Source organism: Lontra canadensis, unplaced genomic scaffold, assembly GCF_010015895.1.
Source record: "Lontra canadensis isolate GAN:19392208 unplaced genomic scaffold, GSC_riverotter_1.0 scaffold9, whole genome shotgun sequence".
NCBI classification, from domain to species: Eukaryota; Metazoa; Chordata; class Mammalia; order Carnivora; family Mustelidae; genus Lontra; species Lontra canadensis.
In genome coordinates this window covers 17,108,879-17,124,005 of record NW_022631003.1, presented here as the reverse complement: position 1 = coordinate 17,124,005, position 15,127 = coordinate 17,108,879, and the positions used below count along the sequence as shown (strand labels likewise).

General features: G+C 35.8%; 1 protein-coding gene across 1 annotated transcript; it reads left to right on the top strand.

Annotated features, from left to right (window-relative positions):
• The first annotated feature begins 4,131 nt into the window (after positions 1-4,131).
• KLRB1 (killer cell lectin like receptor B1) lies at positions 4,132-13,881 on the top strand. The gene is made up of 6 exons (XM_032855402.1): positions 4,132-4,302; positions 7,807-7,905; positions 8,590-8,664; positions 9,594-9,748; positions 10,125-10,234; positions 13,729-13,881. The coding sequence occupies exons 1-6, from the start codon at positions 4,203-4,205 to the stop codon at positions 13,874-13,876; spliced, it is 687 nt and encodes a 228-aa protein (XP_032711293.1). The 5' UTR covers positions 4,132-4,202; the 3' UTR covers positions 13,877-13,881.
• The last annotated feature ends 1,246 nt before the right edge of the window (positions 13,882-15,127 follow it).

Genomic DNA, 15,127 nt, shown 5'->3' with positions numbered 1-15,127 from the left:
CCCAACATTATTTGTTGGAGAGATTCTCTTTTACCCTTGAGTAGTGTTGGCAGACTTATTGAAGACCATATAGCCAAAAACATGAGAGTTATTTCTAGGTTCCCTATTTTATTGATTCATTTGTCTGTCTTCACACCAGTACCATACTGTTCTGGTTACTGTAGCTTTATGATATGTTTTAAAATCAGAAAGTATGAGTTATCCAACTTTGTTCTTCTTTTTCAAAGTTGTTTTTTCTATTTGAATTTCCTAGAGATTCCATATGAATTTTAGGATGATTTCTTTCTATTTCTTTTTTTGGGGGGGGGGCGGGGAGAGGCAGAGAGAGAGAGAATCCTAAGCAGGCTCTAAATACGGCACAGAGCTTGACGTGGGCCTCAGTCCCATGACCATGAGATCAAGAGCTGAACTGAGATCAAGAGTTGGATGCTTAAATGACTGAGCCACCCAGGCACCCCATTTTTCTTTATACTCATGAGGAAAAAAAGTATCTTAGGGATTTTGATAGGAATTGCATTTAATCTAAAGATTATTTTATGCAGTATGTACTTTTTAACAATATTAAGTCTTCCAATCCATGACATGGGCTGCCTTTCCATTTATTTATGGAAATAAATAATTATTAAATAATTATTATTTCATTCCTTTCAGTAATGTTGCATAGATTACAACATACAAGTCTTTCATTTCCTTAATTAGATTTATTCCTAAGTATTTTATTCTTTTTGATGCTATTATAAATGGATTAATTTTCTTCATTTCCTTTCCTCTCATGTCTGCCTGAAATACTGTAGCTCTGTTTGCTTCTTCCCTCAGTTTTGAGTAGCTTATCTTGAACTGGTCCCCTAAAAACTCTGAGTTAGGCAAGACAGAAACCAGTTAATTGAGTAGCCTTCAGATAATCCAGAATGTTGGGTGCATGGTCCACTCTTTTTTTTTCCCCCATCTTGAAGGAGGTTACATGGGGTTTCCTTCTAATGTCTCCACAATATGCTGTGCAAGTGTAAGGGCACTAAAGAGTTTACCAAATGCTGGGAATTATCCTACCCCTTTTGGTGGAATGTTTTCTTGGTTTTATAATAGCCTGGGTGCTGCAGTTTCTCAGCTGGTCTCTAGAACTCCTACAGAGGTGTTCTGGTCCATATATTGTTGTTAATACAGTGGAAGAAGGAGGGTCTGTAGCTTCCTAGCCTGCCTTTTCTTTTATATTATAAGCCTGGAATGGATTCTCTTGTCTCATGATTACCACATATTGCTTCTTGAGTTTCCACCTTCTTGCACCCAATTATTCTCTTACCACTCATTTTTCCATTTCTAGCTATCTTCTGGCCTCTATTATATTTCCTCACATTCAAAAGTAACTTTGTTTTTTTTAACCTCTTTTCCTGTCCACTCCAACTTCCAGTATTAACCTAGAAAAGCTCAAAGCCAAAATAGGTGATACAGTAAAAAGAAATCTTTCTTTATTGTTTTTTTAGTTACTCAATATTATTGCTACTATTACACATTCTAAATCTCAGTTTGTAATCATTCATTCTCTGAAATATTTAGCTTTAACATCATATATATTATATGTGTGCCTACTCTGTATGTATGTGTATATGTGTGTGTGTGTGTATATATATATATATATACATACACTATATGTACTGTGACATATATATGCATATAACATATATACATATATATGACAGTATATTCCTAAATTCTGATATCCTTTTTGCAAAAGTGCCATCTAGATGAATAGAATGAACATAACTAAAAACATTCTCCAAGTATGAATTTCCATGAAAGGTTTATTTTATATGTATGCAATAATGATTACACAATAAGGGTCTTTCGTGACAGATGATTGTGAAGATGGCTGTAACAAGCAAAATGAACCATCAATATGTTGGATAGTATATATGCACAAGTAAAGACTCCTTTTTTGTTCTGACTTCTCTTTAAGCTATGGAAACACTCTGAAAGGAACATTCAAATGAATTATTTTTCACATGGCCATTGTGGATTCTTAATATTCACAATCATGCTTTGTAACTTTATTTAAGATTTTACTTATTTATGTGAAAGAGAGAGTGCATGAGCATGGGAAGGAGATGGACAAACAGACTCCCCACTGAGGGGAAGCCCTACAGTCCTGGCTCCATCTCAGGATTGTAAGATCCTGACCTGAGCAGAAGACTGAGGCACCCAGGCATCCTGGTTCTGCATAACTTTAAATTAAACTTTATTGCACTAAAAGCATTTATTTAAATCCCCTGATTAACAGACTTCTGTTATTTCTATTGATCTTCCTCAAATATCCCCACACTTTTTACTTGCTACATGAGTGTTTATTTATTTGTGGTTCATGAACCACCCCAGTTACCTGGGATTTTTTTTTTTAACACAACCCCCATCTCAGACTAACTTTATCTTAGGAAGGGAAGAGTATGTGTGACAAGATTCTACATTATTAACAAGATTCCAGGTGTTCCTTATATAGACAGTAAAATTCAGGCATCATTGTTCTATATAGATAACCCAGTATCCCCTTCCATAATCCTGGCAGATTATGTTTACTCTAAAAATTTAGGTGAAGCATGTGACAAAACCAAGTATCACAGCACAAATAAAGTGACTCTTAGTTTACCAAATAGTCAGATAGTTAAAGAACATTGTCACTGAGTCACTGAAGAGTGCATATAATGGTATTATCAACCTAAGCTAGTTTTAGTGACCCAGTATGTCATACTCAAAACTCAGAATTTGGGGGAAAGGTGAAACATCCACCTTCTAAATAATGGTGGATAAGCATTGGTGCATCACTGTAATAATCAAACTCTCACAAGAAAATGAAAAGAAATATTTAGAAGTTTTTAAATTCAGAATATTATCATCAACAATGCTGGATATATTTTTATAATATATGAACACGTATTCTAAAAACAGCAACCTCTTTTGTTTTTCCTCACCATCAGCTTAAGGATGCATAGGTTATAAATGTAATGGAGCACATGGGTGGCTCACTGGGTTAGGCATAGGCCTTCCACTCAGGTTATGATCTTGGGGTCCTGGGATTGAAACTCCCCTCACCTGTCAGGCTCCCTGCTTAAAGGGGAGCCTTCTTCTCCCTCTCCCTCTGCCACTCCCCCTGCTTGTACTCACACATTCTCTCTCTCTCTCTCTCTCTCTCTCTCTGGATAAATAAATCTAACAAAATTTTTTTTAAAATAACAAAGGTCATATTTTTCTTTTTGGGTCATTCAACTCTCACACATGCTTACTTTTCATAATTATCAGTAATCTTTAAGGAATAAGTGTGTGCAGCTATAGCAGGCACGGAATGAAAACTTTCTGCTGTGAACAGACACTTCCTGCCTTCTGGGGAGTCAAAACCAAGAGACTGCTTTCACTATCCAATGATTTTGAGCATTTGATACAGTTCTGCCCTGATTACATTAAGTGACTTTGAGGAAACTCCTGTTTTTCTCTTTTCTCATTTTTAAAGTGGGAATATCAGATTTGGTGACAACCAAGGTCCTATACTCAAAAATTCTTGAAAGAGGAAATTCCACAGACTTAAGTGCTCCACTTTCTATAATTCTGGCAGATTTCAATTTTTTTTTTTACTTACATAGAAACTTTGTTATACTCACGAGTGGTTTATAGATGCTTTATTTTTATTATCTTATAAGTGGCTGTTTCCACATTTAGATGCTCTTTTCCATAGTTTGCAACTTTATTTGGAACACAAATATTTCAGGAAGAATTTAGAACTTTTAAAAGGCATCCTGCCAATTTTTGCATAAATGTTTATTTTTTGCAGCATTGAATTAACTATTATTTCTCTTGATTACTGAGTCTTTTTGGAGAGTCCCTTAAATGTGCACCCTAGATGAATGTCTTATTTGCCTCATCCTGGTTCTGACGCTGAGAAAGATACTCAAAAGTAACGGTTAGAAAGATAATGACAAAATTTTTTCCAAATTTTGTCAAACAGACCAGGTAATTAAGCAAGGTAGATATTGCATTTCTAAGTGTATTGGACACCCAATAAGTGGATTGTCTCACTAATTTACAGAGAAAACCCACAGCTAAAAGTGTGGGTGGGAGAGGATACAAGAGAGACAACAAAGCATTTCAGACTGGGCACTTCCTTTTGCTGATCTTGACTCACAGAACTTGGAGTCTGCCCTTACACACAAGTTCAGTGCCATATGCCCCTGTTTGCAATGGATGGACAAGTGGTATATGCTGACTTAAACTTATCCAGGGGTTCTTGCCTTACAAGTTCATCACCCCCATCACTTCCTCAAGGTAGGTACCCTTAATTTTCCTTTTGGCATTTGTTTATCTTCCAGAGTTACAATTTCTTCTTGTATTTACAATTTCTTCTTATATTTACAATTTCTGCTCATCCTCACTGCTCTGAGGATGAGCAGCAGTCCTATATTTACGTTATGGTGGTGCAGCACAGTTTGTCTGTAGGTAACAATAACTGTGCAGAAAAGCACAGACCTTATAGATATCATTTTTTTATCAAGATATTAGTGTGGGGGCATGTGGGTGGCTCAGTCAGTTAAGTGTCTGCCTTCAGCTCCTGTCATGATCTTAAGGTCCTGGCATCGAACCCACCATCAAGGAGGCTGCTTAGTGGGGAACCTGCTTCTTCCAGTACCCCTGCTTGTGCTCACTCACTCTCTCTCTCTGTCAAATAAATAAATAAATATTTTTTTTAAAAGACACAAGTGTGAAAATAGAACATCACTTCTATTACTGAGCCTTAAAAACCAGGAAGAAATATTTTACACGTATAAACAAAGTAATATGTTTACAGACACATTACTACCTTGTTGTAATGGCAACCTACATTATTCCAAATCCCTCCACAAAATACTAAGATTAAGTTCCAATGAATTCACTTTTATAGTATTTTTTCACAATGTAAAGTATAAGCTTAATGATTAACATCCTTCCCTATCCAAAGAGAAGGGGGAGAAAATTTCTGGAAGAAAATCATATTCAAGATCAAAGACTTCAATATAATTACAATGTGATAGTTTCTGACTTTGAAATTTGATACTGGAAAAGTATTACAGTTTAGGGATGCCTGGGTGGCTCAGTCAGTTAAGCCACTGCCTTCGGCTCAGGTCATGATTCCAGGGTCCTGGGATCAAGTCCTACATCAAGCTCCTTGCTTGGCAGGAAGCCTGCTTCTCCCTCTGCCTGTTCTACCTGCCACTTCCACTGCTTGTGTGCTCGCTCTCACTCTCTCTCTCTCTCTCTGATAGATAAATAAACAAAATCTTTAAAAAAAAGTATTACAGTTTAGAAGGAGATAAGCCATGAGACACTGGAGAATATCATTAACAAACAAGCCTATTTGATACTTGTTGAAATCAGCACTTTTCTGTGGTGGGGGGGGGGAAATGGGGAAGTGTAATGTGAAGTAATAGGTGAGGGATGCCATGATCTGGACATGGGTGAAAAAAGACTAGGAACTAGGCTGAAAATACATATGAAATTATCATGACTTTCTGAAATCTAACCAAATGTAATATTGGGATTTTTATCTAATCTGATATTCACTTCATGTTATGCTAAGCATGTGGGCTAAATCCTTTTAGGATGATTTGGTATAGGTTTGCTACTATTAAATTATCAATGTTCTAAATTGGGAAAAAATGTTTAGGGGTTACTAAAAAAGTTTCACTATACTGTTCATATAGTGGTTAAGGGAAATTGAATGATTTTGATAACTACAGTTGGGGTTCGGTTTAGCCACAGTTATTTTTTTTTATGGGACAGAGTAGGAGTTCTTTTACCCTATTTAGATCTAGCAAAAGTGGAGAGAAAGGAAGATTGTGTTGAAAGGGAATGTCAGAAAAAAGGAAGAGAAAAGAGGCAGGGAGATTTTCTTCAAAAGCTATTCTATGACCCCAAACCAGTGGGTCCAGAAAATTTGTCTAGTCTGATTATATTTTTATCCTACAAAATATCATCCTGAAATCTAACCTAAAAACGTATAATAAAGTCAACAAAATGTGTCATTAAAAACCATTGACCTGATATTACATTTATTGTGAAACCACTACTGAGCTTCTTGGCCAAATTTTTCAGGCTGTGGTTACTGTAAAATAGTGAGTACAACCAAAAGAGTCAGTAAAACCAGACAGAGATGTGAGCATTGACCTATTTTGTCATAGCCAAGGGGTTTAGTCCCTTAGAAAAATATGTAAGGCGTTGGCAAAATTCCTCTAGAGGTTATTCATTCATTCAAAAATAAGCACCTCCTGGGGTGCCCGGGTGGCTCAGTTGGTTAAGCGGCTGCCTTCAGCTCGGGTCATGATTCCAGGGTCCTGGGATCGAGCCTCGCATTGGGCTCCCTGCTCAGCGGAGAGCCTCCTTCTCTCTCTCCCCCTCTCCCTGCCGCTCTGCTTACTTGTGGTTTCTCTCTAGCTCTCTGTCAAATAAACAAATAAAATATTTAAAAAAAAAGAATTTAGAAAAATAAGCACCTCCTATGTGCCAGGCATGCTATTGGTGCTGAGACTACAGCAGTAAACAAAACAGAGAAAAATATTTTCCTTTATTACATTTATATTATACTACTATAAACACAGATAAACAAAGAACTAAGTATATGTAAAAAGTTCATGTGATATTAAGTGCAATTGAAGAAAATAAAAATAGAAGTGGAATTTAGTTTTGGGGGAGGGGACTGTATCAAGTGGAATATTTACAGAAGGTGATGGTGAGATGACACTGGAGTCAAGACCTGAAAGAATTGTGGGATAAATATTTTTATTAGAAAATTACTCTCGTGATTTTTCCCTATGAAATCCAAAATTTTAAAGATGTCTACAACCAGGATGCCTGGGTGGCTCCATCGGTTAAGCATCTGCCTTTGGCTCAGGTCATGATCCCAGGGTCCTGAGATCAAGCTAACCCATCAGAAAGCCCGCTTCTCCCTCTGCCTGCCACTCCCCTTGCTTGCGCTCTCTTTCTGTCAAGTAAATAAATAAAATCTTTTTTAAAATTAAACAAATAAAGATGTTGAGAACCAAAATACATTGATAAAGTTATGATTAATTTAGGCTTCCATTTCATTAATTAATACAATCACAATTTCTGATGAACATGAGATATACAATATATTACAAATGATATGATTACAGAGAAATACAAATGTGTTTGATATTTTGTTAGAATATGCAATGTTGTAGACATAAGTCTGTGCTATGTTACATTCATTGAAATACTGAAAATAATATGCAGCTTCACAAAACACTCTTCCTTAATGTCATGCATCTAACTCAAGTTGGAGATAATTGTTTTAGACAACAATAAAGTAGAGGAATCCATGTCCAAGAACAGAAATGTACTATATCACCGGAACCTAAAATAGTGCTTAACACAAAATAGAGCCTCAGTAGAGCTCTTTCTAAAATACTTTGACCGGATGAAGGCCATCCTTTTTAAACAAAGTCCTTTAACTTACTCCCTACAATAGGGTATGTGCTTCATTTTCACACCAGCGCTTGGCAATTTTCAAAACTTTTCCACATCTATCCCACCTGATTATTACAGTGATCATTTGTACATAAGACAAGCATAAATATTTCTGTTTTATCAATGAGCAAACTCTTAGCTGGATCTGACTGAGAATCCACCTCCTGGGACCCTAATATGGCTGATAAATGTTCTTCCCTGCTCCCAGCTCCCAACCTGAATCTGCCTATATGTGATCCAAAACGCCCTTGCTTTTTGTACCAAATGTACTCAACTGGGTTAACTGAGTGTATTTTCTTAACTTCTCAGACATCTGTCAAGGTTCATCTTGGCATCATTTTGCTCTGAAACTTGGTTGTACCGCGGTTATTGTTCTTACTTTGACTGTGATTGGGTTGAGTGTTTCAGGTAAGTGATTCAAGAACATTTGCTTCAGAATACTTATATTATTTCTATCACAAATACTAGAGTATCAACATCATTTGGCCACCTCAAACTTAGTGAAAGACTAATAAATAAAAACAATTACAAAACAGTGTTTTACACAATGCTCGGCCCAAACCTCCTCTGCAAACTTCAGCCTTTCACATTTCTCTTTCTAATTGCTCTGATCGTCTTCATGGGGTATTTCAGATGTGCTCCCAGAACCTGAAAATGATCACAATTGTAATAAAAACATGACAATGACAAAGAAGAATAAAAATTTCCCCTACTTACAGTTTTTTTAAGTGCAACTAAATTCCAGAATGCACTAGGCGATCTCTCCCATGGGGTAAGCATGATTATATTCATTTTGAAGATGAAAAAGCTTGGTCAGGAGTCTAAACAACTTAAGAGTAGATAGCAGGTAAGTCAGTGTCTGTGTGAGTTCACTGTTCCATGTGTTTTCTTGTTGTTTGTGTGTGTATGTATGCTGTGTTCTAACACATATGTTGTGTTCTAGACACTTTGCTATGACATTACTATCGCTTTATCTTCCATCAACATTAAGCCTTGTTGAGATAATACAGTCTCCTAACGTGATCAATATAACATATCCATTTCACCACATTCAGCATTTAATCTTCTTAATGGTTTCTCCTTACTTATTAGTGATATTCTTAAGACGAAACTCATCAATAGAAGAGAGCCGAGTGGATGTTCAAGAGAACAGGAATGAAACAAAAGGTAATTTGGTAGCTCCAACTTCCTAAAAATAATATCCCATATTTGACAGATACCAAACTTTACATTAAGATGGCATTATCTTTCTCATTTTATGTTTGACAAAACTGAGAAATGGAAAGGATAAGCAAATTGTTTAGTCACCCAGTAAGAGGTGACAATGGAAATTACACCTGTGGCCAGACATCAAAGTCTATGATCTTAATCACCAGCTCATGCTCCCTCATGAAAAGTTGCTGCTAGAATATTCAATAATTAATAGTCAAATAACACATTAAAAAGTAAACTATGGGCTCACGTGAAATATTTGATGATCTTAATGAGCAAGTCAAAAAGTTAACTATTGTCCTATTGTCCTTTTTGGCCTGAAGTTAGCAAATAGATAATTTGGCAATAAGAAATTTTCCGTATAATTTGTCATTAATTTAGTGAAATCAATTATTATCTACCTTGCAATTTACATGTTGTTTAAAATAAACATTTTTTGGAAAACTACATATTGGAGTCAGCCCTAGTGATGAGTAGGAATTATTATTACAGGAAACTCAGGAATAGTTTTGACTTCTACCACCATCTGATTATGTGGACTTAAATTATTCTGTTAGTGCATTAAAAAGTAGGATGTGGCTGCTTAAATGACATTGATGGTCTTTCCCTATTCTAATATTCTATGATTCCATTGATGCTCAATATAACTATAATTCCCTTTATGCTCAATATAGTTCATGGTTGTGAATTTCCACTTCTTGACACCAGAATGAACAGTAAGTCTCAAAAACCTCAAATTATAATAAATTCATTTGTTGTTCTCACTGTGAGAATCAGAGACTTCTGTGCATTTACAGTGACCTGTACATGTATGATTAGTCGTGGTGGGTGGAGACAGGATAGAAATATAACACTTACTTATTTCTTCTTTCTGTTTACCTCAGAGAAACCAAACCTGTTAAAGTGCCCAGGAGACTGGCATCTACTCCGAGAAAAATGCTTGTTTCTTTCCCGTGCTCCCAACACTTGGAAAGACAGTCTGACTGATTGTTCCACAAAAGAATCCAGTTTGCTACTTATTCAAGATCAGGAAGAATTGGTAAATAATTAAATAAGATACCTTAGTAAAACTCAGCGCTTTTTTCTAACCATACCAAGATCTTCTGGCTTTAGCCCAAACGTTCTATGCAGATAGAAGTAGCAAATTTGACTTCAAGAAGCTCACAGTCTGAGAGACTATACACAGGTGTAAGCAAATAATTGAATATAATTTGATGCATACAACAATATGAGTATAAATGTAAACATAATAATATCACAAAGAAAAAATAATTAACTCTGATGGGGAGTTAGGAAAGGTATATAGACTAGGTACACTTGAACTCTGGTTTAGAGAACGAGTAGAAAAATGCAAACCATGAATAGCTAATGCCAATTCAGTATTCAACTTTTTTTTTTTTTCATTTCATTGGTAGAAACTCATACAAAACTGGATAAATGAAAAGGGAATGCTATTTTGGATTGGATTAACATTATCAGAAAAGAAATGGAAGTGGATAAATGGCTCATTTTTAAATTCAAATGTGTGAGTATTAGACCAGCTAATTTGAATATTCACTATATCAGGTTTATATTTCACGATAGTAATACTGTTATGGAAGATTGAGTTTTGTGGTTTTAATTTAGTTTAGAAACTTTCAAGAGGTTCAGAATAGACTAAGATGAATGATGTTGAAGTTGGTTGTTTGAAAAGTTCCATATGTGAAAAGACTTCATAGCAGTATCTATTTTTATCTGCAAAGGGGTTTTAGAGGAGACAAGGAACAGACTAACTTTTTTGGGAGGGGCACATGAAATTAAACATCTCTAGCTGGTGGCTTTTAGCATGCAAAAATTTTTAAGTAGTGTTTTTCAAGTTGTGGAACAACATGCCTTGGTTGGTTACAATCAGCCGTGGAACAGTGAATATAAGAGGGGAAAAAAAAGTAAATATCAGAGTGCAGATCCCAGACACACCAAAAGCTTAGTGATTAACACATATTTTATATGCTATATATATTCTATATTGTATTCTTACAATGAGATAGAGAAAATAAAATGTTATTTAAAAATCATAAGAACAGAAACGACATTTACAGTAGTGTATTCTATTTATCCAAAAAGAAATGCATAAAAGTGTGTAGTCCAAACCCATGTTTGAGGGTCAGCTGTGTATTTTAACTAGTGGTGTAAAGGAGACAGTTATTTGAGGAAATGGGATAAGTATGGTTTGATTAATATGGATTGATGCTGCACAGGTAAATTACATATTTTAACAGAATTCATGGTTAATTGTACAACAAGGGAAGAGTATTTTTTTTCATCAGAAGCAAAAGCATGTAGGAATTCAATAATGTTTCTGTAAAGAACTTTTTGATAGGGCACCTGGGTGGCTCAGTGGGTTAAAGCCTCTGCCTTCGGCTTAGGGTCCTGGGATTGAGTCCCGTGTCAGGCTCTCTGCTCAGCAGGGAGCCTGTTCCTTCTCTCTCTCTCTCTCTGCCTGCCTCTCTGCCTGCTTTTGATCTCTCTCTCTGTCAAATAAATAAATAAAATCTTTTTAAAAAAAGAACTTTTTGATAAATTTTTCAGAAGAGATATTATGTCACATTTTTTGAGTCTTTGATTCAATCAAATTTGCATAAATTATAGTTAAAATTTTTTTTACCATTCAAAAAACATGAGGAACATGAGGAAAAAACATGAAATTTAAAACACAGGAGCATGTTCAAGTTTATCTAAGCTGTAGTGCTTATATGGAAAGTGTTAAACATTGAAAAAAAGCTGCCTTCATTAGAACATTTTCACATTGTTTGACCCATGTTCTAAACTATTTTTTAAAATATGATTCTTTAAAGTATTACCTTAAAGTAAGTGTTCTGGGAGGTGCAGTTGGTTAAGTGTCTGACTCCTGGTTTCGGCTCAGGTCATGATCCCAGGGTCCTGGGACAGACCCTCGTGTTGGGCTCTGTGCTCAGCAGAGTCTGCATAGGATTCTCTCTCCCTCTGTATCTCCCCCTGTGTGCTCTCTCACTCTCTCTAAAATAAATAAATCTAAAATAAATAAATAATAAATAAATAAAGTGTCCTGAAAAGGTAAGCATACTCATTCTGTTAAATAAAATCTCTCCTCACACCACATGTACACCCCATGTACACCACAAACACACACAGCAAAACACACCAAAAACAACACCCATACACACCAAACACACATTACACATATACCACACACACCACACACAAAACATACTCACTACACATATACAACACATATATACACCACATGTATTCCACACATATACCACACACACACACACACACACACACAGAGCACAGAAACACACATAAAAATCTGTCCTCATATTTTTATATGCTTTCTGGGTATTATATCCTATACTTTACATATAAATGAAATTTTGATATTGACTTACTTTTAATTTTTCAGATATACAGTAAAGGTTAATTTTGGTTGATTCAATTTAATGTATGTATACTTATTTTACTGAGGTTCATAATGAAATTGGAAAACACACTGAAGTATCTCTGAGCAGAAATGTAGGTAAAGTGGATGAATTAAATTCAGCTGAACATTCCATTTTACTCTAGAGTAAAAATGATGCTTTGAGTAAGATAGCGGTGATCAGATAAATGTAGAAGGTATCGGGTTATAGTATAAAAGGCATCAGATTCTGCCTTCATTTTAACTGTCAGCCTGGCTTGCTGGTACAGAGAAAAATAGAGGGTGATGATAGTTTTTCTCACAGGACTGTTTAGGGATTAAATGAGATAAGGTTAGAGAACCAATCTGAGATCCGGTCAAGGAAAGCTTGGGAAGCCATTGATAGCCTTTTGGAAAGACAGTCATTGGTCTGGCCATCTGAGCATTAAAAAAGATGTCCTGAAAGCTGAAGAAGGGATCAAAAAGATAGAAGAAATAAGACATGGTGGACTTCGGCAATAGCCCCATTGAGAGAAGTTCATAATTTGACAAGAGTGTCAGACACTAGGGAAGAATCAGATTGGCCACTGAGGACCAAGGAACTGCATGAAGAAATGCAATGAAGTAACAAAGAAAAGCTGTGAAAGAACCCTGTCCACAGCCACCACTCCAGTTGGTTTGAAATACATACGTGAGTTTTGAACTCACCCCATTCCTGGCACCTGACCCTAATGCTGCCTATTCCATTGTTGATTCTACTCTCTCACCCTCACCAGCAGTGAACCCCAAACCTCCTGCTTGTTGGAACTAATGGCATATTGAAGCACACACCCTCCAACCTCTGTCTGGAATGGGAAAAAAAGGAAACTTCTGACCACATGCCACACAAAGAAAGCGTCTTTTCCTAGTTGCGTCCATAGTCTGTAGACCCTGTATGTTCCTCACTCACTGCGTACTTAATACATTTACTTTACATTTACATTTACATGTAAGCATTGTCATACTTTCACATGTGCCATCTCAATGTCTCCCCCAAATATTAGTGGTTATGTTCTGTATATTTAAGAAAATTGAAGTTCAGTAAAGAAAATTTCACATGATATGTTAATGATAGAATAAGAATAAGAAGAGAATCCCAGTTTCCAAAGCTTGTTTTCTTTGTATATGTTATTATGAAGCTTCTTGTTAGAGGAGATGCTTTTCCAGTGAAGATGAACTTGCAAGTTCCAAAGATTGATAGAGCTTTAAATTAAAGGTTTATTTCAGGGTGCCTCGGTGGCCCAGATCTCAGGGTCATGGAATTAAGCCCTATGTCCAGCCCAGAGTTGAGTCCCACATCAGGCTCCACACTCAGCATGGAGTTTACTTGGGAGTTTCTCTCCCTCTCCCTCTGCTCCTCCCCCTATTTGTGCTCTAAATAAATAAATGAAATATGTTTTTGAAAAATTTTATACCATTATATTTGTGACTGTGTACTTATGCTATACTTAATAATTTAGCATCCCATTGTTTCCTGAAGTTTACAGGAGACACTGGCTACATGAAAAGAATTATGTGAGAAAATCCCAAACACTAAAGGAAGCTTTTCTTTTGCTCCACAGATTACAAATTACTGGTTCTACTCAAGAAAGCAGCTGTGTTTTCATCTCACAGACAGGAATTGTTTCTGACTACTGTGACACAGAAAATCGATGGATCTGCCAAAAAGAACTAAAATCTGTCAGAAATAAAGTATGTTCTGAGTCTTGACTATACATTCCTTCTCAATTTCTTTACTTTCCATTACATGTCTTTGCAATTTCAACTATATAGACAGCTAAACTGGCCTAATGTGTATTTAGTAATGCAAAGTGAACAAATATTGAGAATTCTAAAACTATTGTGGATCTTACAGAAGTTCATGTCTAATCTGCTCATTAAATGAATGAGGAAACAAATATATGGGGAAAACATGTATCACTTTTTAAAAAGATTTTATTTATTTATTTGACAGAAAGAAAGAGACAACAAGAGAGGAAACACAAGCAGGGGAAGAGGGAGAGAGAGAAGCAGGCTTCCTGCTGGGCAGAGAGCCAAATGCGGGGCTTGATCCCAGGACGTTGGGATCACGACCTGAGCCAAAGGCAGACACTCAACCGATTGAGCCACCCAGGTGCCCCGACATGTATCATTTTTAAGATACAGTGATTTTCTATGGGAAGAAGCCCAGAACAACTGAGAGAAATGGTTTCCAGTCCTGGCATATATGTGTGGTCTTCATTGATTTCCTCTATGCCTTAGCTCACCTCTTGAATAGTTTTAGTAAAAGATTACTAAAGTCCTGTGAATATTTCATAGTCTATGATTTTTCAAATCATTACACAACTGGATTGTGGCAGAACATTGACTTAAGTCCATTCTGTTGACTCTGATATCAGAATCTCATAACCAAAGAAACTCAGAAAGGGATCTACACTATTCCCGCCCTTCCAATGCTCTTCACATTTTTTCTCATTACTTCTCTGTTTTCCATGTCTCCTTTCTATGGCTCACATTCATGCTGCAAGAAATATGTAATTAAATTTTCCATTATTTAATGGAAAATTAGTGTTTTTTCAACAAAAGGGAAATGTTTATTCAGATAAATATCATGAGTGTTAACTTTTTTTTAAAACATGCCACATCTTCTATGGAGATCTAATAAATAATAATACTGGAGACTTATAATAAAATTTCTGGAAAATAGATACCTACTTACTCTAATCATTCAATGCCAATTTGAATTATATAAATTCTAGTTCATACTATGATAACCAAAATAACATTTCATTTTCTGTTTTCCATAATGATTTATAATACTTGTTAATATATAATTTTGAATATATCAAAAGCCCAAGTATAATTCATTTGTGTAAGTTAGAAAATAAATTACTTAGATTTTGAAGTGTTTGGCACTTTTGAAGAAGAAACCTGTAAAGAACAGAAATCTGAAAAAAATATCTTTCTGTAATTGACAATGTA